Source organism: Neoarius graeffei, chromosome 9, assembly GCF_027579695.1.
Source record: "Neoarius graeffei isolate fNeoGra1 chromosome 9, fNeoGra1.pri, whole genome shotgun sequence".
Classification (NCBI taxonomy): Eukaryota; Metazoa; Chordata; class Actinopteri; order Siluriformes; family Ariidae; genus Neoarius; species Neoarius graeffei.
In genome coordinates this window covers 85,127,156-85,154,973 of record NC_083577.1, presented here as the reverse complement: position 1 = coordinate 85,154,973, position 27,818 = coordinate 85,127,156, and the positions used below count along the sequence as shown (strand labels likewise).

Sequence of the window (27,818 nt, the reverse complement as noted above, 5' to 3'; positions counted from 1 at the left end):
TTTCAAAATTTCATATTTTATTCAGAATAGAACATAGATGACATATCAAATGTTTAAACTGAGAAAATGTATCATTTAAAGAGAAAAATGAGGTGATTTTAAATTTCATGACAACACCACATCTCAAAAAAGTTGGGACAAGGCCATGTTTCCCACTGTGAGACATCCCCTTTTCTCTTTACAACAGTCTGTAAACGTCTGGGGACTGAGGAGACAAGTTGCTCAAGTTTAGGGATAGGAATGTTAACCCATTCTTGTCTAATGTAGGATTCTAGTTGCTCAACTGTCTTACGTCTTTTTTGTCGTGTCTTCCGTTTTATGATGCGCCAAATGTTTTCTATGGGTGAAAGATCTGGACTGCAGGTTGGCCAGTTCAGTACCCGGACCCTTCTTCTACGCAGCCATGATGCTGTAATTGATGCAGTATGTGGTTTGGCATTGTCATGTTGGAAAATGCAAGGTCTTCCCTGAAAGAGACGTCGTCTGGATGGGAGCATATGTTGCTCTAGAACCTGGATATACCTTTCAGCATTGATGGTGTCTTTCCAGATGTGTAAGCTGCCCATGCCACATGTCCCTGATTTCCATAAAGAACTTCAAATTTTGATTCGTCTGACCACAGAACAGTTTTCCACTTTGCCACAGTCCATTTTAAATGAGCCTTGGCCCAGAGAAGACGTCTGCGCTTCTGGATCATGTTTAGATACGGCTTCTTCTTTGAACTATAGAGTTTTAGTTGGCAACGGCGGATGGCACGGTGAATTGTGTTCACAGATAATGTTGTCTGGAAATATTCCTGAGCCCATTTTGTGATTTCCAATACAGAAGCATGCCTGTATGTGATGCAGTGCCGTCTAAGGGCCCGAAGATCATGGGCACCCAGTATGGTTTTCCGGCCTTGACCCTTACGCACAGAGATTCTTCCAGATTCTCTGAATCTTTTGATGATATTATGCACTGTAGATGATGATATGTTCAAACTCTTTGCAATTTTACACTGTCGAACTCCTTTCTGATATTGCTCCACTATTTGTCGGCGCAGAATTAGGGGGATTGGTGATCCTCTTCCCATCTTTACTTCTGAGAGCCGCTGCCACTCCAAGATGCTCTTTTTATACCCAGTCATGTTAATGACCTATTGCCAATTGACCTAATGAGTTGCAATTTGGTCCTCCAGCTGTTCCTTTTTTGTACCTTTAACTTTTCCAGCCTCTTATTGCCCCTGTCCCAACTTTTTGGAGATGTGTTGCTGTCATGAAATTTCAAATGAGCCAATATTTGGCATGAAATTTCAAAATGTCTCACTTTCGACATTTGATATGTTGTCTATGTTCTATTGTGAATACAATATCAGTTTTTGAGATTTGTAAATTATTGCATTCCGTTTTTATTTACAATTTGTTCTTTGTCCCAACTTTTTTGGAATCGGGGTTGTAGTTCACGGGGAACCCTGAAGAAACTTTTATCAGTTTCACAGTTTAATTGATTTGAACAACCTAAAACAACGCAAGTGTAAGGCATTTTTCATGCGAGCAATGCACCTTCTCTGTACAAATGCTTTGTCAGCTGAGCTTTGGTAGACCACCAGCTAAAGTTTTGAATAACTAATGAGGCGGATGTGACATCACGTGAAACCAAAGATAGATACTCCGATCAGAGGCCGGATTATTCTAATGAGTTCCACTTGTGACATTGAAAGAAGATCCAAATCTGAACAGCTTGTTGAAGCTCATGCTTTCTGAAGCAGGAAGAACAAGAGAAACTGACTGTGTTTGTGGGTTGATCAGCTCTAGAGACCCAAATGTTTGTACACAAGCAATGAAAAAGTCTCCTTTAATATTTAAGTTATTCCTCAAAATCGAGTCGTACATGAGCTGATAGCTGACGAGGCGCATAGCACCGAGTTGTCTATAATCCATGTACGACGAGATTGAGTGGAATAACTGTTTTATTCTCTCCACATTCACTGGATTTTGAGAAACAGAGCATTTTTATTTTTATCTTTTGAAAATTCGATAAATAAAAACTTTATGCAAAACATCCGACAAAATCATTTCTGCTTGGAATCTAAACAAACCGGTGAAATGACAGGAGCAATTTGTGAAAAATGCGATAATGATAATAATAATAATAATAATAATAATAATAATAATAATAATTCTTGAAAAATAAAAAGATACGTTCTTACCATCAAATACTTTTATTCCATTTTTTTTTTGTATTTTGGGGGGGTTTGTTTATGAGTTGAGTTTTTATTTTGTCCTCGGTTGGTTCAGTAACACAGTCCGCCATTTTCTTCTTCTTCTTTAGGGTTTTTGGCAGTTTGGCGCCACCAACTGGGCTGGAGTGTGGAACAGGAGATATTGGGGGAAAAATAGATTCTTTTCGCTATTTCTGTTCCTTTTAAATACTTGATAACGAAGTGATATATCTGACTTGATGTGCTCTGCCATTTTGTTTTTCCTCTACTCATGGTATATGAGCTAATAGCCTAGTAGTAGAGTAGCCAATCAGAGCACATGATTGCTCATATCCAGTGAATGTGGATAGAATAAATGAGGATATCTTTCTATCCTGATACATTACTTATAAATATACTTGTTTGAGTATCAGTTCTCATCTGTACATATTGCAGACCACAAGCCAACTGAATATTAAAAAAAATACACTAGTTACAGAGCACCTTAACAACCAACAGCATCAGTATGTCTCGTTAAAGCTGATTGGATATTACCTCATTAACTTATTTTATTATTTTATGTTAATATTTTAGTATATTATCTCGAAGTGGCCACTTGAATTGTGTGTATTGTTGGAAAAACAAAAAAATTATTCAGTGGAAAAATCACACACACACACACACACACACACACACACACACACACATATATATATATATATATATATATATATATATATGTAAGAGAGTGAGTGAGAGAGAGGATATTACATGGTCGCACAAAGATATGAAGTTTATCTTCAAGTGGTGAATATATTTATAAGTGAGCAAAGTGAAAGAGTTTTTCAACACAAGAAGATAAACTTCGTATCTTCACACCACTCTGTAATGTTCTTTATATTATTTGGACACATCCACAAAAAAATACACAAGTTAATCAAAAGAATTTTAATTTTGAACCGGTTTGCTATTTTGACAACGCGCGTCTCGTCAGCGGGAAAACACTGGGAGTGACGTCATCAGAGTGAAATATCAGGAATTATTATACACACAGGACACTTTTTCCATGGAATAAAACCATGTGTTCTGTTCCCTTCTCATGGGTTTCATTCATTTGGTTTGATAGCATGCAATATTGTTAGCATATCGCTTATCCTACATGCATTACGTCACTCTATCCAGTGGAGAATGAGCCTTGAATATGGTTTACGATATTGCACGGTTGTCAAGACAATATGACGTCACACGTCGGAGACATAAAACGTCTGCTCTAGCGAGTGACTGTGAAAGTTTGTAAACAAACATGGCCACCAGGTTTGCTTTGTTAAATACGGAAGATTTTGAGAGAATTTTGAATGAGAAAGACACGTTGAACACTCGAAAGGAATGTATAATAATAATAATAATAATAATGGCTTTTTTCATGGTATATCAGATATGTTCCATTCGGTCTTTGACTCATTCAGTGTCATGCGAGCTGAATGGAACATATCTGATATGCCATGAAAAAATGTCAGCCAATATTATTGAAATATGTCACTCAGATCTGCGATCTCCAGAGCACCCCAGGGCACGGTGCTGGCCCCTCTTCTCTTCACCCTGTACACCGCGGACTTCTGATACAACTCGGAGCTGTGTCACATTCAGAAGTTCACCGATGACACAGCCATCGTTGGGTGTATCAGTGATGACAGAGAGGAGGAGTAGAGGAGCCTGGTGAGGGACTTTGCCATGTGGTGCAACAGGAACCATCTGCAGCTCAACACCTCGAAGACCAAGGAGCTGGTCATTGACTTTGGGAGGTCCAGACCAAGGTCACGACCAGTTCTGATCGAGGGAGTCGAGGTGGAGGCTGTGGATTCCTACAAGTACCTCAGGCTGTGGCTGGACAGCAAGCTGGACTGGACTTGCAACACCAATCACTTATACAGGAAGGGACAGAGCAGGCTGTACTTCCTTAGGAGGCTGCGGTCCTTTAACATCTGCAGGAAACTCCTGTGGATGTTCTATCAGTCTGTGGTCGCCAGTGTCCTGTTTTACACCGTGGTGTGCTGGGGGGGGGGCAGCACATCCAAGGAGGACACATCCAGGCTGGACAAACTGATCAGGCGGGCCGGCTCTGTGGTCGGCATGAAGCTGGACTCTCTGGTGACGGTGGCAGAGAAGACGACTATGGACAAAATACTGAACATCATGGACGATGCCAGTCACCCTCTGCACTCCGTCATCAGCAACCAGAGGAGCCTGTTCAGTGACAGAATGCTCCTTCCCAAGTGCAGGACAAACAGACTCAAAAACTCCTTTGTCCCTCACGCCATCAGACTGTACAACTCCTCTCTGGGGAGGGGTAACAGGAGGACAGAGGACGGGAAGGAGCAGTAGCCTATATCTTATTCTTTTATATTTGTATATGTAAATACTTAATTTATGTTGAAGTTTTCTCTATTTATTTTCTCTGTTTATCTGTAATGATGCTGCTGGAATCTTAATTTCCCCGAGGGAACCCGCCCAAAGGGATCAATAAAGTTTTATCCAATCCAATCTAATCTAATCTCCTGATTTTGGTTCTCCATGTCCCGGATGGAGCTCAGATGAAAAATACGAGTGGCGTATTTCCCAGTAAAACACTGGCGTCTACATTTTATATATTTGTGTGTATTGTGCATCATGCACATACCATAAAACACTGATGATGCTGTCCTGATATCTAGAGTTATTCTTTCAAGGTACACAAATAGACATTTCAGCTTCAACATTCTACTTAAATAATTTCAAACAGTATAAAAACACTGCTCAGTGCTAGTGACGTGTCCTGAGACTGAACTCACCACTCTCCTGTCAGGTACACGCTGGGTAAAGACCCTGTACAGACGCCATGTTTTCCCCAGGATGGGTCCAAACACCAAAGAGCTGCCGATACACAGTGTCCAGACCCAGGGCTGAAACCAGCAGACAACAGAAACGAAAGCAAATGGAGAAACAAAATGTTAAACATGGAAATCCTTAAGGGTTTTTAGCTTGTCTCTCTGTTTGAACCTTTAGAGAAGAGCGAGTGGAGCACACACTGCTGAAAAAGTTCATGCTGATAGCTTTCTGTTTTAGCCAGCATTAACTTTTTCAGTAGTTTGTGCTGCAGTAGCTCTTCTGTTCTTCTGGATTGGACCGTATGGGCTAGCCTTCATGCCCCATGCGAATCAATGAGCCTGTTGCCAGTTCACCGGTTGTCTTTTGGATCCTTGGACCACTTTTGGTAGGAGCTAACCACTGTATACCGTGCCATTTTGGAGATGCTCATACCCAGTTATCTCACCATCACAATTTGGCCCTTGTCAAAGTCGCTCAGATCCTTACACTCGCCCATTTTTCCTGCTTCCAACACATCAACTTCGAGAACTGACTGTTCTCTTTCTTGCTGCCTAATAAACCCCACCCCTTGACAAGTACCATTGTAATGAGATAATCAGTGTTATTCACTTCTTCACCTGTCAGTGGGTTTAATGTTATGGCTGATCGATGTACAGTAGAATTTATTTCGAGATAAGACGTGCTCCTGTGTTTACTGTTCATTCATGCTGTGAGCAGCCATGTTGATTGGACTAAACTTGGAGTTGAGGAGACGGTCCCTACTTTCAGGGAGTTGACGGGAAATCAGAAGTTGGAAAAATTATGAGTTACGACCTTTTATATATAGAATACAGAATACATCCTGGATAGGACACCAGTCCACTGCAGTGCACCATGTACACACATACACACCTCTGAGCAATTTAGCAAAGGAGAAAACATTGCTTATATTTAACAGTTATTCCACAAAATCGAGTCGTACATGAGCTGATAGCCGACGAGGCGCGTAGCACCGAGTTGTCTATAATCCATGTACGGTGAGATTGAGTGGAATAACTGTTTTATTCTATCCACATTCACTAGAATTTGAGAAACGGAGCATTTTTATTTTGTGCAAATTTGATAAAGAAAAACTTTATACTAGGGGTGGGACATTAACATGTTAATTAAGATTAATTAATTTCAAACAAATTAATTCGTTAAAAATATTAACGCATTTTATCGCAGTTTGCATGCCAAACAACCCGGAACCGTTGTTAGTGCACCGTGTTATGGTGCGACAAATATACTGATGCACACAGTTCCAGTTACAGCAATGGAGCTTGAAAGCGTGCCGGGTCTGCTGGACGGTAAATTTATATTCAAAAAAACGACCCGATGGAACTGTTGATAAAACCACAGTTTATTGCAAACTGTGCAGAAAGGAGTTTGCTTATCACAGAAGCTCGTCAACTTTACGGTACCATTTAAATGCCAAGCATGTCACCGCGATTACTGAAACAGCTGCAGCTCGAGGTAGCAGTTCTGGTCAGCAGTGCAAACTCGAAGAAATGGCTGGATTCCAGAAGAAAACGAGCAGGGCAATGTTGGAAAATTTAACGAACACGCTGGCCAAGTGGATTGCCCTGGACTGCAGACCGCTATCGGTGGTAGAAGACAAGGGTCTACGAGATGTATTGCAGATTGCGGCGTGTGATCCATCGTTTCAAATGCCGTGCAGAAGAACAATTTCCAACAAAATATTGTTTACAGCCATTAAATGAGCTTGAATCTAAAAATCATGTCTGTGTATTATTTGAACTCTTCACGTATTATTTAGTTACATAAAATAAATGTTGCTTTTGGGGCAAATACGGTAGTGCGATTAATTGAGATTAATTAAGATTAATTAATTACAAAGCCTGTAATTAATTAGATTTTTTTTAATCTAGTCCCACCCCTACTTTATACAGAACGTCCAACAAAATAATTTCCGCTTAGAATGTAAACAAACCGGCGAAATGACAGGAGCAATTTGTGAAAAATGCGATAATAATAATAATAATAATAATAATAATAATAATAATTCTTGAAAAGTAAAAAAAGATATGTTCTTACCATCAAATACTTTTATTCCATATTTTTGTTGCTTTTTTTAATATATTTTTTGGGTTTTGTTGTTCCTCTTCTTTCGGGTTTTTTTGGCGGTTGGCAAACCAACTTAACGTGACGCAGGTTGATGCATTAAAAAGATGAACAGTACCCTGTGGAGCTCGAATAACCCCTAAGTACTTGAATACTTGAAACACATGCTGTATTTCCCGCTGCCTCATTCCTGTGAAGGAGAGCGAGCTGGAAAAACATCGCGCGCTAATGTTTACACTTGGGTACGGAAACGGTCGAAGTTTATCCTCATTATAATATTATAATGAGCGAGGTCACTTGAAAACATGGCGGAACTGCCGGCCTGTGTGTTTCTCCTCTCTGTTTTCTGGTGTGTTTTGCCTCTGACGATGTCAGATACTTTCTTAAAATCATTATTTTTTTGTCTCGATTGAGGAGTCGTCGTTTGATCTGGGTGCGGTCACGACCTTTGGCCCACGCTTGACTTTTCCGAACTGGCTGCTGAGTGAGTGGTTTGTAAACAGACTAACACGTGGTTAGGACGCCTCGCATTAGTACTGAAACAAGATGATGGGGATGGGTATCAGCTCAAACAATTCAGAAAGGGGAGTGGATTAAATGATTCCTGAACCAGCACATCAACACACCTGTGCCACTTTAAAAATGCATTACTGCCACCGACTGGGCTGGAGTGTGGAACAGGAGATATTGGGCGGGGGGACTATATTCTTTTCTCTATTTCTGTTTTTTTAAATACTTGCTGACAAAATGATATATCTGACATGATGCATTCCACCATTTTGTTTTTCTCTACTCATGGTATATGAGCTGATATCCTAGTAGTAGAGTAGCCAATCAGAGCGTACGATTGTTCATATCCAGTGAATGTGGATAGAATAATTATTTAAGATTTCCTTTACAGATTCTACATTGCTCCTAGGTGTGAGTATATGAGTGTGTGTGTGTATATATATGTATGGTGCTCTGTGATGGACTGCCATCGAATCAGGGTGTATGTCCAGTGTTCTTGGGATATGCTCCGGATTCACCACCACAGTGTCCAGGAAAAAGTGTTTACTAAATCTGAAAGGATGAATGTTTCCTTTATAAATCCTTGCAACATAAGAAGGCCAAGGTGTGTGTGTGTGTGTGCGTGCGTGAGTGTATGCATACCTGCAAGACAATTTTTGGGCCTGCTTCCTGTCCAGATGATCTGTCCTCTAGAGCAAACAGGAAGCTGCTGGTGTACGTTAGGACACTCCCTAACAGAGTCAGCATGTTCAGGTTGGGGCTCGACATCTTCACAATCCTGAACATTCAATTATACACAACCACATACAGTATTAGACACAGTTAGGGCAAATAACTACAGCAGCCTGCATACCGATTTAATTTTCATTTTTTATTCCCACTTAGGCCATGTACACACGTAGCTGGGTATTTTTAAAACCGAACATTTTCCCCCCCTCCGTTTATAAAAATGTTTTATCCACACCACCTCGTCTTCGAAAAAAATCCCTTCCACACATAACCGAACATCTGCGTTTTCAATCACATTCATAAGCATTCCAAACCTGTAGATGGCATTATTTCCCCAAATCCTACCCCCTAATCACATCAGAATAGCCCTCTGTTGGCGTCACTTCCGCCTAAACATAAAACATGGCGCCAAGCTCGTTCGTCTGGACAGACTCGGAGACAGAATTTCTTCTAAACACAATTTTGGAGTATAAACTTCAAAAGACACAAGAAAACGTTGATTGGGAATCTTGTCAAAGCAAAGATTAGTTGGGCTTCTAAAATTAAACATTTAAATAGCACCTGCACAATAATTAACGGTTTCAAGGCACTACTCCGATCCATTACTCTTTTGTCCATGCTTAATCTGGCTTCTGCAGTAAACAAAGGTCGCATGTTTGACGTCAGGGCAGATTTGTTGTCATTTTTTTGGCGCAGATTGTGACGTTCTAAAACGCAAAACTCCGGTTATCTCTGTCTACACGAAAAGGCATACACGGAGTTTTCAAAAATCTTCACTTTGCCCGGAGTTTTTTTAAATATTCGTTTTTGATGTGTTTTCATGTGGATGACAGGCCAAAACGTAGAAAAATATCTTCGATTTAGCAGATACCCGGCTACGTGTGGACGGGGTCTCTGTTGAACAGTTTCAGATTGCAACACTACACAATATGAAGAAGTTCAAGGGGGTGAATACTTATGACTAGAGCTCGAGAGCTTGAAGTGTCAACCTGTTGTTTTTGTAGCGGATGGTGAAGATGAGGAAGAGGCAGGACAGCAGGATCCCACAGGAGAGCAGCGTCCAAACTACAGCGCAGAGAACCGGAGACAGAGATCTGCTCTGCACCTCCACCATCCTCTACACACACACACACACGGAATTAGGATCTCGAACTTACAAATTTAACAACACAGGCATATTGTCTTCAAAGCAATAATTTTGTTCTTTTAATCTGAGACAAAAATATGATTTTAGTTGTGCTCCATTTGACACACACACACACACACACACACACACACACACACACACACACACACACACACACACACACGTCTTACTATCCTTTTGAGCACCATCCATGGACATAATTAATTTACTTAATTAATGCTATGCTACACCTAAATCTACCCCTAACCTTAACCTCAGTAACCAAAAGAACATCTTTCACCTCTTTTAGTTAAACAAACAAAAAAAATTAAAAATCAAAGTAGTTTTGCCCATGAGGACCAGCTGAATATCCCCATAAAGCCAAAACTGCAGATTTTCATATCCTTGTTGGAAGATTTGATCCATGTCAAGGTATAAAAAAAAATATACACAACATTACATTTTGTAAAAGCAATAAAAGCTATGAAATCAACAAATTGGAAAATTTAAAAAATTAAACTGGTAACTGTAGGGATCCGAAGTGAATCGTTACTATTAGAGCTGGGACTTGAGCTCAAACAAACCTTAGCAAGATACCAAAAAAGCAACAGGGCAAAGGATTTTGCAAGGGATTAGTGGCAGGCTGCCAGGTCGCTCCGTTGTGTGTACTAGCTGTTTCGATTTCATAAAATCAGTGAAATTTAGTTCCGTCTGAAATGTGGTGATTGTGATATCTGTTTATTTCTGTAATGTCTCACAAAATATCAGGCCATTCTGTGGCTGGGAAGTTATTTAATTTGAGGGGATTAAAGCAAATAATGTGCATGAAATCGCTCGCTTCATGCAGTCAAGCAGACAGAGGAAGTCCGTGTGCGCATGCGCAGGTTTACGTTCTTCTTCTTCTTTTGGGTTTTACGGCAGCTGGCATCCACAGTGTTGCATTACTGCCATCTACAGGTTTACCTTTGAGCGTGCACTGACAGTTCCATCATTCTGTCGCTAAACGAACAGCTGATCACACCGAGGTGCTCGCTGAGCGCCCATATTTATTAGTTTGGTCCTGCGTTTCCTTTCCTTCGTATATAACATAACATCTTTTCTTCTCGCTTTCTTTCCGTTACTGTAGTCAGTCTTTCACGTTTCATTCGCACACTCACGTCCTCCATTTTTCTCTCCTGTTTCAAATTTGTATCCCACAATGCCTTGCGTGAACCAGGAAAGCCCACCACGGGATGTGATGCATGATGTAGGATCTTGTATTGGGTAATGGTGAAGCAGGAAAAAATAGCAGAGAATTTAGGGCCACGTGGAGATAAATTCATTAATTGTTCTATTTTTAAAAAATAATAAAATTGGAAGTCTGTGATTCAAATTCAAATTCAGTAGCTTTCGGTCATGAAACAAAAATAATTGGGTGTCGGGAAAATTCTTTTTATAACCTACACTTGAAAAATCTGAAAGGCAGTCTATCTTTATAAAAGTAACTCTGTAAATTCCACAGGGAAATGAATCCTTAAGTCTGAGTGAAAAATACTGTAGTGAGCGAGCAGCGTGGAAGAAGAGTCTGGAGACAGAAATCTTAGTTTCTCAGTCGTTAGCCTGTGCTACTTGTTCCCCGACTCGCGGTTAAACTAACATTGGCATTCAAGGAGGCTGAGGGTGATACATTTTTGGTCCTTCCCACTATAAATCAAAATCTGATTGGTTAATTAATTCATCTGTCACTTCCTACATAAACATACACTGCCATGGCCTTCTGTCCTGGCAATGAAGTCCAAACCAATGAGTGAGCAGCTCTGAACTCTTCTCAGCCTAGACACAACAATCTCATTGGATAACTCATGTTTAATGTTCATACATGTCAACCTTTGGTCAATAATTTACCTAAAATTTGAATGATAATTAACAATGATATATCCCAGTTACTTTTTATTCAATATTAATAACAATAAACCTTCAGAATGAATACAAAGCTCCAATGTTTGACAAAAACACAAAGTGTTATCAGCGTAGTTACGAAGGAAATACTTCGTTGTTTGGAGACAGGTTTCACCGAGCGGCTATTATGCGCGAGACTTCATATTAGCCACAAAGTCAGGAAAATCTGTTCGTAAAATTACGTTATAATGACCAAATACAATGAAAAGTATTTTTCCAGTCTCACCTGTGAAAGGTAATCCCATGTGATCTCGTTTGGACGGTAAACCTGTTGGTACAGTTAAACGCAGCACATGAATGAGGCATCTTTATTCTCGGCTACTGTCTAGACGCTATACCAGAGACGGGTGAAGAATCACTTTGCCACATCCAATATGGCGGCGAGGATGACATATGATTCTACGCAGAAGGCGGCGTCTATGTTATGTCTATGACTTCACGGCTGGCGGGATTCTCGCAATGCGGTGTGCGCATGATCAAAAGTGGAACGAAGTCTCGCTACCACAAGATAACGCGCGATTTCATAAGACTCTTTACTGGCTGTCTGTGGTGTACAGTACGTTTGTAAATGTTATGCGCTCTTTTATCATCGTGGGAATTGATTATAGCTCTAAATAAATATTGAAGTTTTTTTAAAGAATCCGTATAACTTTATTTATACGCCCGTATACTACGTTTATTGAATCAAATCTGTATAAAATACGGACATTCCGTATAGGTTGACATGTATGAATGTTTTTAGGACAGTAACCCTTTCATTCCTGAAGCACCTTTGATAGAAAATGAGGCCGAATTAGAATTAGAAGAGAATAATTATAATGAAATTATGAAAGAAATTAAATATAACATAACATATGAAATGCTGAAGGCCTAGAAAGCCCTGACGGTTCTCCTCCGGTAGGGATGCGTATGAAATAATTATACTCTGATGTTTTGTAGAGTTGTGAACGAGTGTGTGTACCGTAAAGAGAGTGCAGAGTCTCAGCAGGATGTCCAAACTCTGCTGCTTGTTGACTGCAGGATGGATGAAGCAGGACGCAGAGTCGCAGTAAGTGCTGCAGTTTGGCCTGATCTCCATCACTGCCTACAGCTTACACACACACACACACACAGGCACACACACATCCTGAGGAGCAAAATCAGCACTGTGAGACAGCATGCCACCTGAGATGAGACAGCCTCAATTAAACACACTACGAAGAAAATCAGTGAATACTTAATCTCAGGCAAAACATCATTTTTATTCTATATTTTCTTGATATTGTGGCTCCACAAGCACATTTTCACAAGAAATTCAGATTCAGTGAATGCGGTGATTGTAAGCAACAACAACTATACATGCCCCGCCCCCTTTCCCATGGTAAACCAGTGTTTCATACCCATGTTCGATCATGACTGACTCTTCTGCTTTTGATGCAATTACACTCTAATTATTCACTCAGTACGCTGTTTATTCATATAATACTGTAAAACTGCTGCGGTGACATTTTTCTGCACTTTCAGGCATCTGAAAACTAATTTCTCTGCAAGAATTTAATCATAAAAAGCTTTAAAAGATTAGGGTAACTTTAATATCCAACAAGGATTTTGTTCGGAGCACAAGCAGGTGTACAATCAGGTTAACACACACACACACACACACACACACACACACACACACACACACACACACACACACAGAGCTGAATTTCTCTGGTGTTCAGCATCACTGTGTAACGTCTGTCCAATTTCAGATTTTCATTCTTATTGAAATACTCTTGTGTGTTTCAACTTAATCTTCATCTCCAGCTTCTGTGCGTGTGGACGTGTGATTATCACTGGCGCTTTATTAGGAACACATGTGTCTCATTATGCCTTGTTTAGCAATGCTCAATGCGTTTACATGCACATCCAAATCGAGCTACTGTTGGTAATCGAGCTAAGGGTCCCAGCAGGGGTGCCAGAGAAATCCAATCCTACATGCACACAAGGAAATCGAGCTATTGTGTGAGGTACATTGTGCACCCGAGCCACAGGTGGCGCTACACGCCCCATCGTGTTGGTACACTTCCGGTTGTCGTCATGAAGAAGAGCTATTCAAGAGTATAAACAAAGTTATCAGTTTTGGAAGGGGCAGTGCTGAAGTAAGTAGCTCGACTACGTAGCTCGATAGGGTTTACATGCACTAAGTAGCTCAGCTACAATCACATAATCTAGGTCGCGTAGCTCGATTACGAGAAATCCAGTTCGGTTCGATTTCAGCCAAGCTAAGGTGTTTCTATGGCATTTAGAACTTCGATTTCAGTCAAGCTATGGCAGAAATTCGATTTTCTCTATGTGCATGTAAACGCACTGAGTGTTTAAAGGTGACATATCATCCCCCTTTTCCACAAGTTAACACAGTTCCCTGAGGTCTTAATGAAATGTCTATGACATTATTTGGTCAAAATACCACAAGGATACAACACCACAGCTCCCTTCTCATCCTGCCGAAACAGCCCTGTTCAGAACAGCTGATTTAAGGAACAGCCTGTTCCTTTAAATGATAATAGGTCCCCTAGTTCACCCTGTAGCCAGTATCCTGTTCAGAACAGGATAAGTAGCTACAGATAATGGATGGATGGAGTTTTGTCTGTGAAGATTCTCAGTCATCCAGGTCATGGTAAACTGTGGGTGGTAAAAGAGAGCAACTGGACTTGCTTGAAGGTTCTTGAAGACGTTTCACCTCTCATCCGAAAGGCTTCTTCAGTTCTGTCTGACTAATAGGGAGTATCAGGTGTTTATCCTCTCATGGATGAAAAGCTCATCTAAGGTGTCATTGAGGCCCTGTCCAAACGGCAACGGATTCAGGTTAATCTGATAAAATTGTTGATTGTTTCGGCCTGGCGTCCACACGGCACTGGCGTTTTGGGTGCCCCAAAGTGAAATCTTTTGAGAACGGGTTCCAGAGTGAAAAAATCTGGCAACGGCACCGTTGCGAAGTCGTCTGGATGAGTAGAACGAATTTGTTTACGATGACGTCACAACCACATGACTATCAGTGCTTCACGCCGGGTAGAAGTGTAACGAACTCGATGCAAGTTGTCAACAAATCCTATAACTTGGTTCATGAAACGCGCTTACAAAATATTTTCACTGTGAATATTTATTGTGTAATGGTGCAAAGTGAGAGAGAGAGAGAGAGAGAGAGAGAGAATGAGAGAATAGCCCTTAGGGCAGAGTCTTTAGTCCAAACACTGCGGAAGCAGTACGAAACCGCACACCGCCCGTGCGCTTTCCAAAAACAAAAACAATCCCGCCAGCAAAAATAGGAAAAAAAAGGAGCGATCTCACCTCTTCAGATGTTGGTTTAAGTCCGACAATACATTCCTCAAAAAGGGCGTAGAAGAACAAAGTAATCCATCAACGTGTAGCATTCAATTTATTCCAGACCATTAAAGAATTCTGGAGGATATCAGAATGTTGGCGTACCGGCTTCCATCTACCCCCGTTCATTCCTCTTTCCGCGTCTTTCGTTTTATGCTACTGATTAATAATCAAAACCTTATGTTGCTGATGCTACAGAAGAAGGGGTTTATGCGCATGCGTCTACTTCTTCTATTGTTCTGGTGTCTCCGATGGGACCGTCTTACAGCGCACGTAGAGGTGTGGCATGTGTATTGCATCGTCTTCAGCAAGCGTTGTGTTGCCATATGGACCTGATATTTTACTGATCCGTTGCCCATGTGGACGCAATATTTAAAAAAAAAAATCTCGTTGCCGTTGTCGTGTGGATGTAGCCTCAGGCTACATCCACACGACAACGGCAACGAGATGTTATTAAAAAAATATCACGTCCACATGGGCAACGGATCAGTAAAATATCAGGTCCATATGGCAACACAACGCTTGCTGAAGACGATGCAATACACATGCCACACCTCTAGGGGCGCTGTAAGACGGTCCCTTTGGAGACACCAGAACAATAGAAGAAGTAAGGACGCATGCGCATAAACTATTATGCGCGAGACTTCATATTAGCCACAAAGTCAGAAAAATCTGTTCGTAAAATTACATTATAATGACCAAATACAATGAAAAGTATTTTTCCAGTGTCACCTGTGAAAGGTAATCCCATGTGATCTCGTTTGGACGGTAAACCTGTTGGTACAGCTAAACGCAGCACATGAATGAGGCATCTTTATTCTCCGCTTTGACCTATCCAATATGGCAGCAAGGATGATGTATGATTCTACGTGGAAGGCGGCATCTTTAATGGTCCGGAATACATTGAATGCTACACGTTGAGGGATTAATTTGTTCTTCTATGCCCTTTTTGAGGAATGTATTGTAGGACTTAAACCAACATCTGAAGAGGTGAGATCGCTCCTTTTTTTCCCTATTTTTGCTGGCGGGATTGACTCTCACTCTCTCTCTCTCTCACTTTGCACCATTACACAATAAATATTCACAGTGAAAATATTTTGTAAGCGCGTTTCATGAACCAAGTTATAGGATTTGTTGACAACTCGCATCGAGTTCGTTACACTTCTACCTGGCGTGAAGCACATGTGGTTGTGACGTCATCGTAAACAAATCCGTTCTACTCATCCAGACGATTTCGCAACGGCGGCGTTGCCAGATCTTTCCACTCTGGATCCCGTTCTCAAAAGATTTTGTTTTGGGGCACCCAAAACGCCGGTGCCGTGTGGACGCCAGGCCGAAACGATAAACAATTTTATCGGATTCACCTGAATCTGTTGCCGTGTGGACAGGGCCTGAGTCATCCTGTTGGTGTGGGTCACTGGGGGCTGGTTGTGAACGGCCTCAAGAGTCGTTAGGATGATCAATGGATTGCCCGTTAGGGTGATCAATGGAATGCTGGTTCTCTCTGTCCTCCTGTGAGTCACTGAAAACAGCTGGGTTTTGGTGTGCATTCAGTTGTCTGGGAAGTGTGCCAAGGACTGCATTGTAGGTGGCTGATAAATGATGTCTTAGACCCCCACCTCTGTTCAGTGATGGCCGTTCCAGGTTGACAAAAATGGCTATTTTAACTCCTCGCTCATACCAACGATCCTCTCTGGCTAAAATGCGTACGTTGCAATCCTGAAATTAGTGTCCTTTGTTGTTAAGATGAAGGTAGACAGCAGAGTCCTGGCCTGAGGAACTGAGGAAGTCTTCAGGAATCTTCAAGCAGGTCCAGTTGCTCTCTTTTACCACCCATGGATGGAGTTCTGTCTGTGTAGCTGTTTTTCTTTGAGTGTACAGTGTTCTTAGTTTTTGTGTATTGTTGTGTAGTGTATATTGTTGTTCTGGAATTTGAAATTTTGAATTTTAAACTGATAGTGTCCTTGGGTACCTTGAAAGGTGCTTATAAATAAAATGTATTATTATTACTATTATTATTCCATCCATCCATTATCTGTAACCACTTATCCTGTACAGGGTTGCAGGCAAGCTGAAGCCTATCCCAGCTGACTATGGGCGAGAGGCAGGGTACACCCTGGACAAGTCACCAGGTCATCACAGGGCTTATTATTATTATTATTATGAGCCACTGTTTACCCCACCCCCCTCTCCTGCCAGCCAATCAGGCAGTACTTTCCTCATGAATATTTAGTGGCAAAGGCAGTTCTCAAGCTATGGTCAGAACAATGACGCGATCGGAAAACAATACGAGTTACCAGGGATGAACAGTGAGGACAAAATGACTATCAATAACTTGCAACTACTGGCACAAACATTTCAGAAAGCTCACAGCTCAGATAATCTTACAGAGGAGGCCAGGCAGTGCAGAAACAGAATCTTAATAAGTCAAAGTCCCTCCCGCGCCAGGACCTGGTCTTCCCAGGCAGTCTCCTGTCCCAGTACTAACAAGCTCTTGAGGTGTGGCACCAATCTCCATTTCAGTAGCCCTTGGCCTCTCGCCTATTATCTAGCTAGGGTTACAGTGGAGGTCCAGTCCCCTGGTAAGAGTTTGACTCCCCACTCGCATCTGTATTGCAGTGTGCCTTCGCAGAAGGTACCATTTTTATGATAGTCTTTGGTCTGACCCAGCCACAAGTCGAACTTGTGATCTCCCGATCAAGAAGCGGACATGCTAACCACTAGGCTGGTTATGAACGGTGAAGCAGCATAGAGGGTCGTTAGGGTGATCTGTGGGTTGCTGGCTTTCTCTGCCATCATGTGAATACACATCCACACCAACACTCAGCTGACTTCAATGACTCACATGATGGCAGAGAGAGAGCCAACGACCCACAGATCACCCTAACGACCCTCTAGACTGCTAACACCATTCACACCTGGCCCCCAGTGACCCTAACAACCTACAGGATGACTGAGGCCCTGTCCACATGGCAACAGATTCAGGTGACTCCGATACAATTGCTTATCGTTTCGGCCTGGCGTCCACACGGCACCGGCGTTTTGGGTGCCCAAAACGCAATCTTTTTGAGAACGGGTTCCAGAGTGGAAAGATCTGGCAACGTTGCCGTTGTGAAGTCGTCTGGATGAGTAGAACGGATTTGTTTACGATGACGTCACAACCACATGTGCTTCACGCCGGGTAGAAGTGTAACAAACTCGATGCAAGTTGTCAACAAATCCTATAACTTGGTTCATGAAACGCGCTTACAAAATATTTTCACTGTGAATATTTATTGTGTAATGGTGCAAAGTGAGAGAGAGAGAGAGAGAGAGAGAGACTCTGCCCTTAGGGCAGAGTCAATCCCGCCAGCAAAAATAGGGAAAAAAAGGAGCGATCTCACCTCTTCAGTTGTTGGTTTAAGTCCGACAATACATTCCTCAAAAAGGGCGTAGAAGAACAAATTAATCCATCAACGTGTAGCATTCAATTTATTCCGGACCATTAAAGACGCCGCCTTCCGCGTAGAATCATACGTCATCCTCGCCGCCATATTGGATAGGTCAAAGCGGAGAATAAAGATTAGCTGCGTTTAACTGTACCAACAGGTTTGCCATCCAAACGAGATCACATGGGATTACCTTTCACAGGTGAGACTGGAAAAATACTTTTCATTGTATTTGGTCATTATAATGTAATTTTACGAACAGATTTTCCTGACTTTGTGGCTAATATGAAGTCTCGCGCATAATAGTTTATGCGCATGCGTCCTTACTTCTTCTATTGTTCTGGTGTCTCCGAAGGGACCGTCTTACAGCGCCCAAAGAGGTGTGGCATGTGTATTGCATCGTTTTCAGCAAGCGTTGCGTTGCCATATGGACCTGATATTTTACTGATTGTTGCCCATTTGGACGCGATATATTTTTAAATAACATCTCGTTGCCGTTGTCGTGTGGATGTAGCCTGAGGCCAAGTTTACATTAGACCGTATCTGTCTCGTTTTCTTCGCGGATGCACTGTCCGTTTACATTAAAACGCTGGGAAACGCCGGGAAACAGGAATCCGCCAGGGCCGACGTATTCAATCCAGTTCGTATGTGATCCGGTGCTGTGTAAACATTGAGAATACGCGGATACGCTGTGCTGAGCTCTAGCTGACGTCGTCATTGGACAACGTCACTGTGACATCCACCTTCCTGATTTGCTGGCATTGGTCATGTGACGCGACTGCTGAAAAACGGTGCGGACTTCCGCCTTGTATCACCTTTCATTAAAGAGTATAAAAGTATGAAAATACTGCAAATACTGATGCAAATACTGCCCATTGTGTAGTTATGATTGTCTTTAGGCTTGCCATCCTTCCACTTGCAAGTGGTAAGTGACGCGCATGCCCGATATGCACTGGGATCACACACACAGCGGCTCAGTCCCGAATCACTGCTCGTGCACTTCACTCGTGTGCTCTGTGAGCTGCGCAGGGCCGGAGTGCGCACCCTCCAGAGGGCACTCGCTGTTCAGGGCGGAGTGATTTGGAGCGCAGGATGCCTACGGAGCCGAGCCGCTGAGGAGAACACATTTCAACTTACGTGCCGTCTAATTAGTCATGTGATTAGCGTATCCGTGTATTGGTGTTGCTGTGTGCACGCGAATCGTGTATTGGTGTTGTTGTGTGCACGCTAATCGTTTTTAAAAACGTTAATCTGATGATCCGCTGATACGGTCTAATGTAAACCCCACCTGAGGCTACATCCACACAACAACGGCAACGAGATGTTATTTAAAAAAATATCGCGTCCAAATGGGCAACGATCAGTAAAATATCAGGTCCATATGGCAACGCAACGATTGCTGAAAACGATGCAATACACATGCCACACCTCTAGGGGCGCTGTAAGACGGTCCCTTCTGAGACACCAGAACAATAGAAGAAGTAAGGACGCATGCGCATAAACTATTATGTGCGAGACTTCATATTAGCCACAAAGTCAGAAAAATCTGTTTGTAAAATTACATTATAATGACCAAATACAATGAAAAGTATTTTTCCAGTCTCACCTGTGAAAGGTAATCCCATGTGATCTCGTTTGGACGGTAAACCTGTTGGTACAGTTAAACGCAGCACATGAATGAGGCATCTTTATTCTCCACTTTGACCTATCCAATATGGCGGCGAGGATGACGTATGATTCTACGCGGAAGGCGGCGTCTTTAATGGTCCGGAATAAATTGAATGCTACACGTTGATGGATTAATTTGTTCTTCTATGCCCTTTTTGAGGAATGTATTGTAGGACTTAAACCAACATCTGAAGAGGTGAGATCGCTCCTTTTTTTCCCTATTTTTGCTGGCGGGATTAACTCTCTCTCTCTCTCTCTCTCTCTCTCTCTCACTTTGCACCATTACACAATAAATATTCACAGTGAAAATATTTTGTAAGCGCGTTTCATGAACCAAGTTATAGGATTTGTTGACAACTTGCATTGAGTTCGTTACACTTCTACCCGGCTTGAAGCACTCACAGTCATGTGGTTGTGACGTCATCATAAACAAATCCGTTCTACTCATCCAGACGACTTCGCAACGGCAACATTGCCAGATCTTTCCACTCTGGAACCCGTTCTCAAAAGATTTCGTTTTGGGGCACCCAAAATGCCGGTGCCGTGTGGACGCCAGGCCAAAACGATAAACAATTGTATCGGAGTCACCTGAATCCGTTGCTGTGTGGACAGGACCTGAGAGGGTCAACGACCCATGTGACCTCAATGATTCTCCTTAGGGTTGCTTTTGGTCCACTGACTAGAGGATAAATACCTGGAACTCCGCACTAGTCAGACAGAACTGAAGAAGCCTTTTGGATGAGAGGTGGAATGTCTTCAAGAATTTCAAGCAAGTCCATCTGCCTTCTTTAGCACCTACGGTATGGTGTTTACTATTTTTCTTTTTTTTACATGACAGTTCCAGGGGAAAAAATGCAATTAAAAGACAGAAAAAACACGCCTATATATGCACTGCAAGTTTGTACTTGTTTAGAAATAATCTGGTCTTTATGAATAACGTATTAGTATTAGGTTACTATACACCTTTTTATATACTATATACCTTACATTTAGATGTAATTTTCATCAAAACTGGGCCGATATACTCCACAAACTCACCACCAGGGGGCAGTGTAATATTCATTCATGTAAGAGAAGTCCTGTAAATGTGACTGAAATCTCCTAAAGTGCTGTTTTAAAGCATTCATCAAATTGTGTTATCACTTGAAACATTCACATAGAAATTCACAGACCTGAGAAACGAAGCGGAGTGAAGAGGAGTAATTATTGGGAACCCACCCTTTTACATAATAGCACCTCTGCTCAAAAATACATAAACACTCCTGAACACGCCACTCCTGGATCCTAAATAAGAGAGCAGAGTAGGGGGAAAAGCACAGGCCTGTCTCTAGTACACTGTGTTAAATCTTACAAACATTGCTTCATCACATGCACGCATGCAGCGTACACTTCAAACTGGGAAAAGAATCCTGGAGAAATCATGATCCCTGAACACGTCTGCAGAGCCGGTGGGTGTTGGATTCACGAGCAGTTTGCGTGATGGATTTAGTAGAGTTTGTATGTTGTACGGACTTGTTGTGGAGATGACGGCGCCATGTTTCTATAGACTGCAAAATCCTCTGAGCTTAGCTGTACATATTTGTGTGTGTGTGTGTGTGTGTGTGTGTGTGTGTGTGTGTGTGTGTGTGTGTGTGTGTGATCACATTACTGAACATGTCAAGGGTAAAAATGAAAATGGTGGATATATACTGGATAGTGGCTTTTTGTTTGTACGCCCTTGAAAGATCTGTTATAAACTTTGAGTGATCTTGAGGGAGTAGACTGTCCTGGAATGCACTACAATAGTTTGAGGATTTAATCGTCCCGTCTATGTTTTTTTAATTTGCACTAGTAGCACTGGCGCAAATTGTTACTCTCACTCAGGATCTTTCTACTTTCTTCTTCTTCTTCTTCTCCTAACATATTTTAGGACACTATTTCTCCCTCAGTTTTCAAGCAATAATCACTAAGTTTCACATGAAGAATCCCTCTGAGCTGAATTATGTTGCTATACTTTTGGTGCTGATCTGGATCACTGATCCGGAATGGTCCATGAAAAACAGGCTTTTTTTCAATCACTTATAACTCTGTCAATTTTCATGATTTTTTTTCCAATCTTTTTTTTTTTGTTCAATTGTTCCTCACTAAGCATCATTCTTTATCTCTTACCATTCCGGATCTATAGGGTACGGTGACCAGACGTCCCAGTTTGTAAGCGCTAGCGCAAATTACTGTGACTTTAGGTACAGTCTCTATCTGGTTCTTCTTCTTCTCATCTCATCTCATTATCTGTAGCCGCTTTATGCTGTTCTACAGGGTTGCAGGCAAGCTGGAGCCTATCCCAGCTGACTACGGGCGAAAGGCGGGGTACACCCTGGACAAGTCGCCAGGTCATCACAGGGCTGACACATAGACACAGACAACCATTCACACTCACATTCACACCTACGGTCAATTTAGAGTCGCCAGTTAACCTAACCTGCATGTCTTTGGACTGTGGGGGAAACCGGAGCACCTGGAGGAAACCCACGCGGACACGGGGAGAACATGCAAACTCCACACAGAAAGGCCCTCGCCGGCCACGGGGCTTGAACCCGGACCTTCTTGCTGTGAGGCGACAGCACTAACCACTACACCACCGTGCTGCCTGGTTGTTCTTCTTCCTCTTATTATTATTATTCCCATAACGTTTGTTAGGACTCTATTTCTCCCTCAGTTTTTCAATGAATCATCACCAAATTTCACATGAAGAATATGTCTGGGCTGAATCACGTTGCTATGACTTTTGGTGCTGATCTGGATCATTGATCCAGAATGATCCATGAAAACCAGGATTTTTTTTTCAATCACTTATAACTGTCAATTTTCATGACTTTTTCAATCTTTTTTTTTGTTCAGGGCGGCAGGTCGCAACTTTTCCTCACTAAGCGTCAATCTCTATCTCTTACTGTTCTGGATCTATAGGGTACGGTCACCAGACGTCCCGGTGTGTAAAAGCTACTGCAAATTACTGTGACTTTCTCCACAGTCACTATCTAGTTTTTTTTTAAAGGCCCGGTCCCACTGCACTTATGGATGCAAAGAGGATGTAAAACGTAAAAAAATCTTTGCCATCCGTTGGAAAACGCTATGCATCCGTTGTGTACTCATTGCATACGTGCTTCATACGCTCTATCCATCGAACATCCGTCCACTGTGATTTCATCCGCGCAAAAAGTTTTGAGCTGCACAAAACTTTTAGAACGGATGAACTTTCCGCCGTGTACGATGTAAATCCGCGACATATACGAGCAACAAACGTTCTATGTCCGTTATCATCCGTTAAACGTCTGCTGTATCCTCTCTGCATCCTCTGGGCATCCTCGCAACTCACATCCGCTGCAGCTGAAAACGGAAAGAGGGAGGAAAGATAAGGTACATGAAACGTCTATTCATCGTTAGTAGCACGGAAATAGAAAGGATGTAAGCGTATGCATCTCGTATATAAAGTATTCAAAACGGACAAAGCGTTTATATCTGGGATGTATCTCGTATATTTAGGATGTCTGGAGTATGTCTAGAGTATGTAGAAGGACACCTAGCGGACAATCGGTCTGCATCCGATATACATCCGCGCAACATCCCCTTTGTTTCCGTTAGGCGTACGTGATGCAGCCCCTTCACCCGCTATGCATCCGCTCTTTCTGCTATGCGTCCGCTTCTCAGTTATCACCGGTAACCCCTTCGGAGCTGTCATCCACTTCCATCCGCTTTCATCCGCTAGGCTTCCTATGAACATGCGTTTAACATCCCCGCTATATACTACCCACGTCCGTTCTTTTCCGTTCTGTTTTCGCAAATTTTGTCCATTTCTGGAGCGGATGAAAACGGATAGAGCCACCCCCGAAATTTTGCTCGTCCGCTGTGTCCTTTTTGCATACGTTTTGTGTCCATCGGCCAGTGGGACCGGGCCTTAAGTTAACAAAAAATAAAAACCCTCTATTTTACAAAGTACAATTCCAAGAAGAATCAGTTATATCCAGTGTTGCCATGTGTGAACTTTTCACATGTAATTGCCTCCTTTTGAATCACTGTAAACCTCAAGCATGCTCTTAAAGAACGCTTGCTAATGGAATAAGATTATTTAACAAAAAGTCCCAGAATAAAAAAGAATCAATCAGTACAGATTAACCAGTTGTGCAATCGTTACTCTTATAGAATACAAAAAGCTGTTTCCATTCAACACTTACAATAGTGTAACAGCGGAAGAGGTTAATTACACACTTCCATAAGAAATACGGTAATGCATTCTTTACACAGCAGTCTTTTCATTGGGGTTAAGTCAATTAATTCAGAAATCTAATGGTACATTATCCACATTAATACCTTAAACACAGCTAAATGTACTTTTGTATCCTTTTATAGCACAGTTTTTTTTGAAAACTTGAGTCTGAAGGTGTTGTTCAGAAGTGTTGATTCATTTTCTATAACAGCAGCTCCTGCAGTAGAGCCAGCTGTAACTCGAATACTAGATTTATATTCATGTGCTTGTACAGTATTGGTTCTATATTAACAGCTATACGTGCAACAAAGCAACCAAAAAAAATCTAACATTTATTTTCCAATTCTTTATCAACTTAAATATTCCTTTTGTTAAATAAAAAAACCAAAACAAAATTAATTTTCTTAATAACCAAGAATAATTATGTACCCACATTTGTAAAGGTTGGAGTAAAATATATATATATGTTATTTACCAGCTGGGAGGTCCGTATGGTGAAATACCGTGACCGAGGTCTTGAAAGTACTGAGCGAGGCCCTCTGGGCTGAGGTCAGTATTCAAGGCCGAGGTCACGCTATTTCACCATACGGACCGACCTTAAGCTGGTAAATAATATATTTATTTTTTCCTTTACCAAATTCTAACAGAAAACGAGAGCGCCCGAAAGGGAAAACCGATCCAAGCCGCTATTTTGAATCCTCATTCACGGCTGTAATGCAAATGGCTTCCTCCTCGGTATACGAGTGCACTTCCATGGCAGGAAAAAAACTACATTTTGCCACCTATGTAGTCCCCTATTTATACAAATAGGAGTCATTCAGGATTCAGCCATGTTTTTGCTCGGGGTTAGCAGCAGTTCCAGGTTTTTAGCTTTCTCCTGAAATGTTTTCTTTTATTTCTTCTTCCTCAGGGTAGTAAAACTCGCTTTCGCTGTGAACACTGTCGTTATCGCTATCCATACTGTAAAATTAATGCTGTTCTCCTGAGAAATGCGAAAATAAATGTTGACAAAAATTGCTACTACGTTTGTTGTTGTTGCGAACGAGCGAGTCGCCAGAGGTCCGTAACCAGGGTCCGTAACTGGGGTCCGTATCGTAGGATACGGACCCGCTCGCCAGCCAATCAGAGTGCAGGATTTGATGGAAACCAGACCGCGAAAAAAATAAAATAGCCTATTAACTCAAATATTCCTTTTATTAAAAATGAAAAAAGGTTAATAACAAACTCCCTCTACTACTCCCTCCATTTGCATCTCTTTTCTTTATCTTTCAGCAGTCCGTAAAAAGAGAGCTACGGTTTCTTGTTAAATCTACACTCGTCGGCCACTTTATTAGGAACACCCATACATCTACCTCCTGTTTTGCTTTTTTATGCAGTTCTCTAATCAGCCAGTCGCTTGCGTGACAGCAGCACGATGCATTAAATCACGCAGATACAAATCAAGAGCTTCAGCTAACGTTCACAGTGTTCAAACATCAGAATGGGAAAAACTGTGATCTCACAGTGAAGTGTGACTTTCTTTCACTGTGGTATGGGTGTCGGTTTGAGCCAGATGGATTTGGTTTGAGTATTTCAGAAGCTGCTGATCTCCTGCTGGGGTTTTCACACACAACGGTCTCTAGAGTTTATACAGAATGGTGCAATAAACAAAAAACATCGAGTGAGTGAGTGAGCGACAGTTCTGTGGGTGGAAACAAATGCCTCGTTGATAAGAGAGGGTCAGAGGAAAATGGACAGATTGGTTCAAGCTTTTTTTGCCAGGAAGGATATAGTAACTCATAGCAAGTCTTTACAACCGTGGTGAGCAGAAAAGCATCTCAGCATGCAACAGAAGACAGAAGAGCACATTGGGTTCCACTCCTGCAGCCAAGAACAGGAATCTTCGAATCAACAACAAGTTCCTATTAAAGTGGCCAGTGAGTGTATTTGTACAGTCAATCACACAACAGCTCTTTCCTATTTTAGATCAGGGGTTTTTTTGTGTGTTTTTGTGGCACTAGAGCTGTGTTACTTCTCACTACAGTGAAGTCACATATATTCCCACCGTCTTCTATCTAAACAATGCAATTACAGATCAGTAAAACTAAGAGATTACAAAGCCTGATAATTGTGCTTCATTTTTAAAAATTTAATCGAGTCGATTCATCATAAATTTGTAATATGATTAATCATTGAACAATATATCGCTACATGCCAAGTAACAGCTCATACAGGGACTTGTATGGTGAACACAACATAATCTGAGTCAAAATATAATCAAGAGATTTGCAAAAACTGTTGTTGTTTAAGAAATAAAACTGTACAGTCACGGATATGGTGTAGCGGTTAGCACTACACCATATCAGCGTCTGCTTACAGCAAGAAGGTTCTGGATTCGAGCCCTGTGGCCTTTCTGTGTGGAGTTTTCATGTTCTGCTCGTGCCTGCATGGGTTTCCTCTGGGTTCTCCGATTTCCCCCACAGCCCAAAGACATGCAGGTTAAGCTAATTGGTGGCTCTAAATTGCCCGTGAGTGGGAATGGCTGTCTGTCTCCCTGTGATAGACTGGTGACCCACCCAGGATAAACCCTGCCTCTCGCCTGGTGTCAGCTGGGATTGGCTCCAGCTTCCCTGTGACCCAATGGATAAGTGGTATAGAAAATGATTGAAAGAATGCATATGGGAAACTTTTTTCTATGGAGTTTATTGAACATTTGTGAAAGGAGTCTCCAGTGTTATACATTTTATATAGAATATATAGAGTAGCCAACTCTCTATATAAACTGTAGTACAACACCATCAGCTACGCTTATTCCAGATGCAGACTTATGGTCAATGCCCATAAGACTGTGGTCTTGCCCCATATAAACACCATCTCAGAGGATCCAGACCTCTTACCAACATTCCAAACTGGCAACTTCGAATTACAAAGCATTCCTTCAGAGAGGTACCTAGGAGGCATACTTTCATCCGACTGCAGCTTGGAAGACGAAGTCCAGAACCGCATCCGCCTAGCCTCCTCTAGCTTTGGCAGCCTGAGTGGCAGGGTGTTCTTAAACAGAGACCTGTCCACCACCACCACCAAAGTCAAGGTATACAAACCCATTACCTTCTCCATCTTACTATATGGCGCAGAGACTTGGACCACCTACAGGCATCAGATAAAGAGACTGGAAGCTTTCCACATTCAATCCCTCACATCACATGGAAAGACAAAATCCCACACATCACCATCCTGGAAAGAACCCAGACAACCAGCATTGAAGCCATGCTGATCACCAAACAACTCCGCTGGGTGGGCCACATCATACGCATGCCAGAAAACTGACTCCCGAGGCGTCTGCTGTATGGAGAACTGGGGGACGGATGTCATTCCATTGGAGGACAGAAGAAGAGGTATAAGGACAACCTCAAAAGAAATCTAAACACATGTAATATATGACCAGACGGTCATACAACTTGAACACCTTGCAACAGACTGCTCTCTATGGCGCTCTACCACACATCAAGGTGTCTTGCACTTTGAAGAGGAAAGGACTATTGCCAGAACTCTGAGACGAACTGCAAGACATGCCAGATTACAAAGAGCACCTCTAGGCCTGGGGCGGCATGGTGGTGTAGTGGTTAGCGCTGTTGCCTCACAGCAAGAAGGTCCAGGTTCGAGCCCCATGGCCAGCGAGGGCCTTTCTGTGCAGAGTTTGCATGTTGT

General features: G+C 42.0%; 1 protein-coding gene across 4 annotated transcripts in view; it reads right to left on the bottom strand.

Moving 5' to 3' along the window:
* Positions 1–27,818, bottom strand: part of gpr156 (G protein-coupled receptor 156) — a 115,541-nt gene that overhangs the window by 32,591 nt on the left and 55,132 nt on the right. For 2 of the 4 annotated variants that reach the window (XR_009655393.1, XM_060930412.1), the window contains exons 2-5: positions 12,412–12,534; positions 9,376–9,503; positions 8,300–8,435; positions 5,008–5,118 (exon numbers count right to left, since the gene is read on the bottom strand). Coding sequence is in view for 3 of the 4 variants with exons in the window: in XM_060930412.1 (XP_060786395.1) it covers positions 5,008–5,118; positions 8,300–8,435; positions 9,376–9,503; positions 12,412–12,534 (498 nt within the window). In the remaining variant the exon portion in view is untranslated. Of the gene's footprint in view, positions 1–5,007; positions 5,119–8,299; positions 8,436–9,375; positions 9,504–12,411; positions 12,577–27,818 lie in introns of all 4 variants that reach the window. The other 2 variants (XM_060930414.1, XM_060930413.1) reach the window with 1 other exon arrangement.